At 53.3% G+C, this 11,710-nt stretch overlaps 1 protein-coding gene across 3 annotated transcripts in view; it reads left to right on the top strand.

Annotated features, from left to right (window-relative positions):
• Positions 1–401: 401 nt before the first annotated feature.
• AP2A2 (adaptor related protein complex 2 subunit alpha 2) overlaps positions 402–11,710 on the top strand; it is a 62,758-nt gene continuing 51,449 nt past the window's right edge. For 2 of the 3 annotated variants that reach the window (XM_059932354.1, XM_059932352.1), the window contains exon 1: positions 845–1,044. In XM_059932354.1, coding sequence (XP_059788337.1) covers positions 978–1,044 — 67 coding nt within the window. In that variant the 5' untranslated portion in view covers positions 845–977. Of the gene's footprint in view, positions 498–844; positions 1,045–11,710 lie in introns of those variants that run through there. The other variant, XM_059932355.1, reaches the window with a different exon arrangement.

Below are 11,710 nucleotides of genomic sequence, written 5' to 3'. Positions count from 1 at the left end.
GGGCCTGGCCTCTCAGTGGGAACTGAGGAAGTGAGCCAGGGTGGGTCTGGGCTGGTTCCAGGTACAGGGCCTGGGTGATCCCAGATGAGGAAGGATCCTCTTCAAATCCATTCTACTTCATGAAGGAGAGCTCAGCAGGGAGGGCCCCTTGCTCTCCAAACTCCCTGGATTCTGTGCCTGCCTAGGGCCCTGCAGTGCGCTGCAGGTGGGCCGCAGTGGCCGTCCTCACCTCCACCTCCCCAGGCTGCAGAGGTGCATGGTGCCAACAGTGGCAAAGGGTGTGGTTGGTCAGTGAGGAATCGGATTCAAGACTGGGCCCTGGTCACCTGGTGCTGTTAAGGGATGGGGGTGGAGAGTTTTCTCGGCTCGCCCTCTGTAAAGGAAGGGGCTGGCTCTGGACAGCCCAGGTGATGTGCAGCAGGCCCCCAGAGCTCTGATGGAGACTGGTCCCCCAAGGCCGGCAGCAAGCTGCCCCAGGACTTCGGCTGGGCAGGGCGGTGAGAGGTCTGGGGTAAGGGTCGGGGCGGTGGGGTCAGGGTGGCGGTGCGTCCCAGGCAGGGGTCGGGCGCTGGGTTCTCTGGTGGGAATCAGGGTACTGGGGATCCGGCTCGGTGGAGACTGGTGGGCGGGGTCGTGGCGGAGGTGGCCCAGAGCAAGAGAACTCGCATCTCCTAGCGCAGCCCCGCCCGCGGCATCGGTCTTCGGGGCCGCCCCGTGCCTGCCTTTACGGGCCCGCCACCGACATGCTCGCCCCCGCGCCCCGGCCGCCATCTGTGGCCGCGCGAGCGAGCGTGCTCGTGCGTGCGGCTGCGAGCGTGCGTGCGTGCGCGCGCGCGCGGCGGCGGCCCCGAAAGCGGCGCTGCAGCCTGGGGCGGCTCGGCTGAGGCGGCTCCTCCCCGCTCTCGCTCCCGCTCCCGCGGCCCGCGGCCCGCTCCTGCTCCGGGCCCGCCAGCCCAGGCCGCTCCCCGGGCCCGAAGATGCCGGCCGTGTCGAAGGGGGACGGGATGCGGGGCCTGGCGGTCTTCATCTCGGACATCCGCAACTGTGAGTGGCCGGGACCCGGACCCGGCCTGCGTGGGGTGGGGGCGCAGGCCGGGGTGAAGGGCTGGCCGGCGGGGGCCTTCGGGGGCTGGGGTCCGGGGCGCGGACCTGGCGGGCGGGGGGCGGGTGGGGAGCGAGGTGAGGACCTGGCGTAGGGGCGGGGTCAGGGGTGCGGGGGTGAGGGCGGCGTTCCGCAGCCGCGCGGGGTCTGTGGCACCGCTGAGGGGCTTCTGGCGAAGGCGCCCCTCCCCAGCATGATGTCATCTCGAGCAGTCGGCCCGTCTTTCTAGCAATGGAGCATTTAACCCAGCGTTTTCCAAAACAGCGTGGCTTTTCCCTGGGAGTGGGACTAGCGAAACCCGCGTCTTGCCGAGGAAGCAGCTCCTTGACCCGGGTTCTGGCGGCTTATTAGGCCCTGATTAAAATGACTCGTTCCCGAGGGAATCTGGACACCGGGCGGTGGGGGGTTGGGATGGCTTAGGGGAACTGCTCCTCTGCCCGCCGTCTTCCGTCAGGGCCAGGGTTCTTAGCGATATGTGTCCCCTCGGAGTGGAAAAATCCACCCCAAAAAGTGCAACGGCCGGGAGGCCGGTGGGTGCACTGTTGGTCCACCGATACATTTGACTTTGGTGCGCAGAAACTCCTGTTGCTTTTCAGGTAGCTGTCCCCTTTATGTAGTTAAAAAGATAGACACAAAGCCAGTTTCCTGTCTGGTTTTATTTCTTGTTTGTTATCCACCAGACATTTGTGGATTTCAACACCTGAGGTTTCGGTATGTTTTAAAGAATGCTTGTGACTTCATCTACTGGTAAATGCTGTTGTCCTGAACCCTCCCTTGATCCCGTCACCTCCTTAGACTGGGATGGAGGACCCAGACTGTGGAAGGTTAGATTTTCTGTCCCTTCCCTTTCTCTGCAAGAAATCGGTGTGGAAGCACACCCTGAGGTCTGTGTTTTTACAAGTCGGGCAGTATCCTTTTTCTCTTTCTTTGCTGTGTAATGTGATTTCATAGACAATAATATTCGTAATCGTAATGCATCTTGGAAAGCTAATTGTGAGTGTGCTACTGCTTCAGGAGACCCCTTGGGCCAAAGCTTAGCCGCCTTAAATTAGCCATCACATCTGTCCTTCCATTTTGGAAGAAAATTGCATTGGGCAGGTCACTGAGATTGAAACCCATTTTCTTGGACAAGTGATCATCTACGAACTAGATGTGTTCTGTGCTGGGTCTGCCACATAGCGGAGACTTGGCTGTGGACTGAGTGTAGACAGAGTGTCCCCACCCCGCACGGTGGCATTTGGGGCTGGTCACTGGCTGTGCGGTGCTGTCCTGTGCTTTGCAGCATCCCTGGCCTCTGCCGCCTAAATGCTTCAGTTGTGACAACCAAAAGTGTTTCCCGCTGTTACCCTGCAGGGCACAACCCCTGCCCCCCCCACGTCCACCCTGAGTCCCTGGCGTAGACCCGTGAATAAGACAGTGTCTTCCTTGACGGAGCATCTGTAAGAAGAAGATGCGCCTAATCCTTCGGAGGGCGCGGGTGGGCGGCGGGGTTCTGTTTAGTACGGCCCCCTCCTCAGAGCCAGCTTTCCTCTCCGTCCTGTTACCCCCTTGTCGGCCGCGGTGCTGTCCTCTCCCCTCAGAGCAGCGTCAGCAGTTCGTGGCCCCGTGGCCCGCAGTGGAAGCCCCACGGGGTGGGGGCCACGTCTGTCCGGCCCACCACGGTGCTCCCCCCAGCTGGCAGTGTCTGGCGTGAGACGGCACCCGGTGGATGAGGAGACAGCGCCCATCTGGGGCCTGCACTGGCTGAAGGGCATCGCGGGCCGAGGCTGGGCGGCGGGCACACAGCGGGGAGGAGGAGCAGGTCTGACTGGGAGATGGGATCGGACAGCGTGCCCTGGCTGGAGCTGCCCCGAGCCGAGCCCTTAGTAGCAGGGAGAGGGGTCCCTGCTGCCCCCTGCCTGGCCGGCTCTGCTTTCCTGTTGTGAGGGTGAGCCAGGTGGCCGGGCTCTGTGGGGAGAGGGCAGCCGGGGCCACGGCCACGGAGCTTGGTCTTCTCCACTGACACGGATGGGTGGATTTGGAGCTGAAGTATCACTGAAGCGTTTCAGCCCTAAAATCGCAGCTCCCTTTTCCCTTTCTGCACAACGTAGTCTCTTGAATGTCCGCCTTAGGAGCGAGCTCTGCCTCGGGTTGTGCCTCACTTTGGGATCCGCTTCAGTGGACGGGCTTGTGTGCTGCGCCTCTTTGCGCTGGTGGCTGTGATTGTGCTCCAGGATTTGAGAGGTGCCCGTGTCCTCGTGTTCCGTGGAGCTTTGTGGCTCAGGTAGCGAACCAATTTCGTGCCCCAAAAATTAACTTGGGGACTTCCCTGGTGGCACAGTGGTTGAGAGTCTGCCTGCCAATGCAGGGGACACGGGTTCGAGCCCTGGTCCGGGAAGATCCCACATGCCGCCGAGCAACTAAGCCTGTGAGCCACAACTACTGAGCCCGTGTGCTGCAACTACTGAAGCCTGCGCGCCTAGAGCCTGTGCTCCACAGCAAGAGCAGCCACCACAGTGAGAAGCCCGCGCACCGCGACGGAAGAGTAGCCTCCGCTTACTGCAACTAGAGAAAGCCCGTGCACAGCAACGAAGACCCAACGCAGCCAAAAAAAAAAAAAAAAAAATTAAGGTTCATTTTACTCTTGTCTGTACATTTAAAAAATGCTGACTTTTTGAAAAAATTGCTCTTCTTGCATGTTTTCTTTTGCACTCTTCTGCATAATTTACATTCCTTAGAAACCGATTTAGGAAGTATGTGACGAGGCTCCTGGGAGGGACGGACCACCAGGCTGGGGGAGGAAGGAAGGCTTTGGTCTGGTTGAACGTTTCTGCTAAGGCTGGTGGTTGCTGCTTCTAGGAAATACCTGTGTATTCTTCCCTGTGTTTCCCTTCTGGCTCTTCTGAAGGGGTGGGGGGGGGGGTCACTCTGCTTCTCTTACGAGACGTTGAAATGTCCTGGTGATAAGTGTTCTCATGCCACATACTCAGCATTACTTTTCTTTCCTCTTAAAATGATTTTCGCTCTGTTTTTTTTGGCACCGACATGTGTCAGGATTTTGTAGTTGCGGAATTATTGGAAAGGCTGTCTTTGTGGGATTAAAAGGCATTTCTGGGCTTTAAAAAAATCGAATAGGGTCAGACCCGAGGGTAAGATTCAGGAGTGCCGTGGGGAAAGGCGTTTTGCATTATTGTGACCAGAGAGAGGGGCTCTGGCGGGAGCTCTGAGCAGGAGGGGCTCTGTGTTCCTTGAATGTCACTTGCAGGTTCTTGGGCACAAGGCCGGCCTCCCAGAGCTCAGATTTCAAAACTTCTAAGCCGCCAAGGGTGGAAAGTCTTTTTGTGAGTCTGTGGCAGACTTGTCTGGCGCTGTGCTGCCATGAAGCTGTGGGGTCCCTTCCCTGTGAGCTGGCCTCCGGGACACCCTGGGGGCCCACGGTCACATGCTGTGCTTCCTCCGAAAGGCTGAGTGGTTCTGAGTTCTGGGACAAGGTGGGCCTCAGGTTTTGGATAATGGGTGGCATCTGGGCTTGTTGTGGAAATGCTGCTGGGGTTCTGAGAAATGGAGCACGCAGCCCTGGTCTCCTGAGGTGCTTGCAGACAGATGGACAGACAGGGTGGGAGGTGAGTTCCCACCAGCACGTCCGTGTGTATCGAGCACCTCCTGTGCTCAGGACTCCCGCGACAGGCGTGCGCCCCTCCCGTCCTGCCCCTCCCTCTGGTCAGCGCTGGCGTTGGACATGGACGCCGCATGGGGAGCTAGAACGTCAGTGGCTTCTGTCAGCCTCTGGCGGCTGCAGCGCGGAGTAAGTTAAATGACTTCGCTGCCAGCTCAGCACGGTGAACGGGATGGTACTCACTGGGAAACAGAAATGAGCAATTTCCGCTAGGCCACGTGACGCCTACAACGTCGGATTACAAAACTGTATTTACTGATTTTGGCGTTTTCCCTTTTCAGAATCTTCCTGACTTTGGTATGAAGGTTGGCACAGTTGAAACGTGTCATTTTATTAGGAGGAGAATTGAGGGATAGGTTCCAGTGGGCATTCCCTCGTGGAGGTGGGAGCTGAGGCTGTGTGAAGAGATCAGCTCTCGCCCTCTGTGCTGGAGAGAGGGTCGTAAGGGTTCAGCCAAGGTGCGTCAAATAAAGACCACGTAAGGAGGAAGCGGCCCTGTTTTAAAACGGTGCCTTGGAGACCGACTTGGGAAGAGGACCTAGAAGGGTATGGGGATGGTGCTGTGGGGTGCCAGCAAGGGAGAGGCGAGGCCCAGCCTTGCCCCAGGCACCGTCACTGCCCATGGGGCACCCCCTCTACGCAGCACCTAGATGCGGCGAGGGAAGCGGGGCCACCGAGGCTTCTGCGGGAGCCGCCAGTGGGGACGGTGGGAGACACACAGCTGTGGGGTGGGCCCGTGGTCTGGTCCTTGCAGTTTGTGTGAGTCCGGGTGCTACAGATTTAAGGAGGGCAGTGATGTGCCTGCAGCTGCCCTGTGCCCAAGAAGGAGAGGAGCCCCTTTGCAGGGAGGCTGACACCCTCTTCCCTGGCGCAGTTCTGGCCCCGTGTAGCTCCCTTAGCCTCCTGGCACCTCAGGAAACAGGGAGTGGCTGGCTGACTGCTGGATGTGTTCATTAAGGCGGAAACTTCTGGCCAGTGGTTTGGGTCAGATCCTGATGCTGTCCCTTTTTCTTTCTCACTTTTGCAAATTGTGGCCCTAGACAGCCTGGAGTCTTGATTTTGCCCGACATTTAAACCCAGTGAGGGAACTCCCTGGCGGTCCAGTGCTTTCACTGCCGAGGGCCCAGGTTTGATCCCTGGTCGGGGAACTAAGATCCTGCAAGCCATGCAGCGCGGCCAGAACAAACAAACAGACAAACAAAAAAACCCCAGTGAGACTTGCAGTGGTTTTGCGTTCAGCCCTCTCCTTGTATTCGGGATGTTTCCCGTGTGTGGTTCTTTCCACCTACCCCCATCTGCAGGATTGCTTAAAAGTGTGGAGACCAGAATCCAAATTGGGTTGCTTGGCTTGTATTTTGCATTGCAAGGTCTTTTTTTTTTTTTCCCTTTAAAATGCTTTCTGATGGCAATAGAAGGATGTCGTGAGGTTTAGTTATTCAGTGTACTTACAGCACCTTGAGCTCCTTAGGGCGGGCAGTGCTGTGTGGGGATTTGTGTTTTACTTTTTCTGTGGCCGGCCTTCCTTTGTGTGATGGGATTCAGAGGGCAATTATGTGTTTCTATTGCAGTTTAAACAGCATTGAAAAAGGGCACTATGTTGATGTTGAATAGTTTTTTTAAAGCACAGTAGGAAAAATAGAGCAAGAAAATGAGTATTTTGGAATACTTTTAGATTGCATTTATTGCTATTGAAAAATACAGTTCAGTAGCTTTTTTGGGGGGGAGGGAGTCTTGTACAGTACAACCAGATCAGAACCTTCTTTTGAACCTCACTGTGCCTGTGAGAGCGAGCGTCTCCGGGGATGGAGCGCGTGCTGACTTGGGCCAAGTAGTCTGCATAAGCCCTCCTTCCCTGGAGCACATTTCTCACAGTCTCAGGGACTTCTGTCAGTTAGCTGGCAGCTTCTGTTCAGTTCATTCCCGGGTTCAAACTTGCGTCGCCTCATTACTTTACTACAGTTTGAGTCGTCCTTGCCTGGAGTAGCACAGCCAGCTTTCCCAGCACTGAGAACGTGGAGGAAGAGGGAGGTAGGAGGGTGATTGTCTGAGGGTCCGTTGGTGCTGAGTCGTTCAGTTCCCGAGGCTTGGCTTTTCTGAGGTTGTCGTCCATGGGGTGGGGCCGTAGGTCCCTTGCGTCTGTGGCTTCCTGAACTGTCTTACGGGAAAGCTGGTCACAGAGGGAGGAGATGCTCTTTTGTAGGAGCTGACGTCTGTCTGATGTGCGTTCTCTGATGTAGCATTTGCTGTAGATCTAATATAAATCTGCTTTATAAGTAGCCAAGGAAACATTGTTTTTCATATTATGTTCTTGTTGTTTTGCTATAATTTGATATAACCCCAAGAGTGAAGGGTGTTTTGAAGGTGTGTATTTCAAAATTTATTTCTTTATTTTTCTGGATTCTATTTTTTGACATAATTGTTTAATTCATTCGTTCATTTGAGAAATCTTTTGGGTGCCCATTGTGTGCGGGCATTATTCTAGGCACTGGGGATTCAGTGCTTAACCAAATGGACAAAATCTCTGTACTTTCAGAAACTTAAATTCTTGTGAGAGTAGACAGACAGAATAAATGACAAGATGGGTTTTTCTCGTCTATTTTGTCTGTCTGCTCTCGCAAGAATGTGCATTCTAGCCTCCTGTGCCCGTCTCCTCACTTCAGTGACACCTCTGGGCTCCATTTGGGTCCCCTGTCCCCAGGCAGTGAGCTGGGCAGTCGTAGGCTCCTCTTGTTTGTTTTCTGACTCTCAGTGACCGCTGTTTTCCATAGTCTGTTGTCCAGTGTCTGAAAGCTACTGTTTCATATAATTTTGTTCAGGTTTTTAGTTGCCTAAGGTGGGAGGGTAAATCCTATCCCTGTTTCTGGCCAGTAGGTTTTGGGGAGTTAGACAGCCAAGACTGGAATTCAGAGGCAAGGTCTGGGCTAGAGGTAAGACCACGGCTGCATTGTTTATAGGTGGCTTTTGATACCAGGAGACTGGGAAGCTGACCTGGGAAGCTGACCGAGGGGGTGGAAATCATCACAAGCGCTTTACCTTTGTTTACACATCTGATCTTCATGATGATACTGTACAGCAGGCACTGAGTTCCTTCCTGTTTTACGGAGGAGGGAGCCGAGGCCCGGGAGCCCAGGGCCCTGTCTCTGGAGTGGTTGCGCGAGGACCCAGACCCAAGCTGCTGGGCTCCAGGTCTTTCCCCTGAACCACAGTGCTGGGCCAGCTCTCCAGGCGGACGGCCAGAGCTACCGACGTGCCAGCCCTAAGCAGCTGGGCAGCCTGGGCCAGTGAGGAGGGCTGGTCAGGCGGGTCACAGGAGAGAACTGAGCAGGGCTGAGCCCGACGGGGTGGTTTACAGGAGAAGAATTGGGAAACTAGAGTCTCAGGTCTCTCGGAGCTTTGCTGTAAAGAGGTGGTGATGCAGAGGGTAGAAGGCAGGTTGGCCCCTGTTGCAGCCCTGACACAGGAGCACGCTTTTAGCAGCGTCCAGCAGCACTCCTGTAACATCTCGTGTTCTGTGGATCAGAAGTGGGCACGGCCTGGCAGCAGGGTGCTCTGCCTGTCTCCTAGGCTGAAACCAGGGCCCCTCTGGAGACTCTGTGGGTGACGCTGCTTGCACTCAGGCCCCACGTGCCTTCTCTCGCGGCCCCTCCCCGGGCCCCTTGGGGGAGTCCCTCTCCAGATTTGGCTCTCCGTGACCTCTCCCTCCAGGCGGGGGGAGCCTCTGCTCGGAGGGCTCTTGCGATTAGACTGGGCTGCTTGCGTGGGCTGGCTCATTCCCCAGCCTTAGTGACATCTGCGGAGTTCCTTTTGCCCTGCAAGGTAACTCACGGGATCCTAGTACTGGGGTGTGGGTGTCTTTGCGGGGGGCATTCTTCCCATCACAGTGGGGTCAGGAACGCTTTTTTAAGATTAATTCATTTGCTCAGCAAATTACTGGGTTCCTATTTTACACAGGGAGCAAAAAAACAGATAAGAGTGCTCCCATGTGGCTTACGTTCTAGTGAGGTAGACATAAAGTAAATAAGTGTAACGTACAGTGCATCACATACTATATTAAAGGGAAAATAAAGGGAAAAATAAAGGGGGGTTGCAGTTCAGATAGAGAAGCTGAGGGTCAGGTGTCCCTGGGGTGCTGGTGGGCAGGTGGGGAGGCCACAGGGGCTGGACTTCAGAGCCGGGGGATGGGGAGAGGCGCGTGGTGCGGATCTCGGAGCCGGTTAGGAGAACTCTGGCTTTCACCCTGTGTACCAGGCCGAGCCAGTGCAGGGTGAGCAGAGGCGGGACTTACCTCTGGGGAGAACTCCTGACTGCTGGGTTGAGAAGAGCAGGGGAGACCGGTTAGGAGGCTCTGAACCAGGTGAGAAAGGTGAGGACCTGCTAGGAGGTGGGAGGTAGACCGTGTTTGTTGGCTGATGGGAATGACAGGGGCCAGGGGGAAAGTGGAGAGGCAGAGAGCGGCAGAGGTGCAGGGGGCGGTGGTGCTGGTGAGGGACCAGGTGCCCCAGCCACCAGTGATGGGGGAGGGAGGAGGTGTTGGAGGAGAAGCTGTGAGGGGGCCCCTGGGAAGAGCTGGCAGGGCCTCCCTGGGCTTCACATGTGAGGCCAGCCCAGCAGAGCTGGGGGTGTGTCACCAGGCACGCTCACATCTCCAGGCTCACCTGCCAGTTGACCATGAATTGGATTCAGCAGGGAGGGGTTTGGCCAGCAAGTGCTTAGATGGAGAAGGAGGGTCGGGACTTGGTTTATGTTATGGGATTGAGGCTGGTAAGAGGGGGTGAGGACGGGGAGAGGGACAGAGAGAGAGTGGGTCGTAAGTCCTGGGGGCGGGGCAGTGGGGTTCAGAGTTTGCTTACCTGATGTAGTGAGCTGAAAGGATGGGCCCGTGGGGTCCCTGCAGTGGAGCGTGGGGAGGGTGACTGTTGGAGCGGTGGCTCTGGCGGGACCAGATCTTCTGAGGAGCCAAGATCAGGGCTGGCGGGTTTGGGGGGGTCATTCATCTTGGTATGGCAGGGAGAGGGGTAGGGTTATAGTAAGTACTTGGGCAGGTCTTCCGAATTATATTCATTTTTGCTATTTTCTTGTCCTCAATTAAATGTTTAAAAAAATGAAAAAAATTAAAATCAAGAATGTAGTTTAAGAAGTTAATTATAAAACACTTGACCCTCACCTCATTCCCCCATTCCTAACCTCTGAGTCAATTATTTTCATTTTTATCCATCTCTTCTAATATTTACTTTAAAAAATGTGATTATTCTAAATTACATACCATTCATGGGTGTTTTTCCCCATTTAGTCATTATTTATTAACTTCTTACTGTGGAAGATGAGGATTTAACTTACCTAAGCTTTCCTTTTCCCATTCTCTAGTAGGTCACGATATTTTACCTAATTAATCTGTAACATTTAATTAATGTCTGAAAATATTCTTCTTAGCTGAGAATAATGGTTTGACTTTTTTTAATTGAACTATATTTGATTTACAGTGTTGTGTTAATTTCTGCTATACAGCAAAGTGACTCCGTTATACATATGTATTCTTTTTCATATTCTTTTCCATTATGGTTTATTACAGGATATTGAATATAGTTCCCTGGGCTATACAGTAGGCCCTTGGTGTTTATTCATTCTATATATAATAGTTTGCATCTGCTAATCCCACACTCCCAATCCATCCCTCCCCAACCCCCTGCCTCTTGGCAACCGCAAGTCTGTTCTTTTTGTGACTCTGTTTCGTAAATAAGTTCATTTGCGTCGTATTTTACGTTCCAAATATAAGTGATATCATACGGTATTTGTCTTTCTCTTTTTATTTCACTTAGTATGATAATCTCTAGTTGCATCCATGTTGCTGCAAGTGGCATTATTTCATTCTTTTTTATAGCTGAGTAGTATTCCATTGTGTATATGTATACACACCATCGTCTTTATCTAATGGGTCAACTCTTAATTTGTTTGGCGTTAGCTCTTGCCCTTTTTTTTTTTTTTCCTGGCTGGGCCACGCGGCTTATGGGATCTTAGTTTCCCAACCAGGGATTGAACCCAGGCCCTCCGCAGTAAGAACACAGAGTCCTAACCGCTGGACCACCAGGGAAGTCCCTGACTTTGCTTACCTTTTAACGCACCCATTGCTCTTCAGCCCCAAGCTTTCGGACACGACTGTAAGATCCCCCTTAATGTGATTGGACACAGCAGGTGGCCTCTCAGCCCCTCCTTCCCCTGGCGGGAACGCCCTTCCTGAGTGGTCAGTTCTCTTGTCTTCTGGACAGGTCGTTGTTGCTCACACTGTCCTCTGGGGACTTCCCTTCACATAGTCCTGAGGGTTTTGTCTCTGGCTGAACTCCTGTTTTTTTGGAGTCCGCCTGTCTGTCCTCTGGGCTTGTGCTGGTTTGCACTCGATTTGGTGGTGCACATCTTTTGTGCACGTGAGAAAGAGTGCATAGGAGGTAAAATGGTTTTGAGGTTTTGCGTTTTTGAAAAAACAAAAGCATTTTTTACCTTCATACTTAATTGAGAATTTGGCTTGGGTAGAATTCTAGACTGGAAATAACTTTTCCTCAGTTTTGAAGGCATAGCTCTACTCTTAGTTAGTTCTTAGTGGTTTGGAATGTTAACATGCTGTGCCCAGGTATGGCATTCAGTGGCTTTACTCATTCTGGAAATTCATGTCCTTCGGGTTTGGGGAAATGTTTTTGTTTTATTTCTTTGATAATTTCTTTTCACTTTCTCCTTTTTCAGTAATCCTCTAATAATGGTTGAAATGTGGACCTCTTGGCTTACATTTTCTTACTCTTTTATCTCTCGTCTTCCATTTCTTTGTCTTTGTGGTATTCTTTTTTCTGTGACTCTAGCCCTTTTGAATTTTTCTTTCGCCTATCACTTTTACAATTTGAGGGCTTTCTTTTTTTTTTTTTATTGAACTATAGTTGATTTACAATGTTGTGTTAGTTTCTGGTGTA

This window comes from Balaenoptera ricei, chromosome 8 (assembly GCF_028023285.1).
Source record: "Balaenoptera ricei isolate mBalRic1 chromosome 8, mBalRic1.hap2, whole genome shotgun sequence".
Taxonomy (NCBI): Eukaryota; Metazoa; Chordata; class Mammalia; order Artiodactyla; family Balaenopteridae; genus Balaenoptera; species Balaenoptera ricei.
Note: the sequence above shows the minus strand (reverse complement) of the source record. Positions and strands in the feature narration are given on the sequence as shown.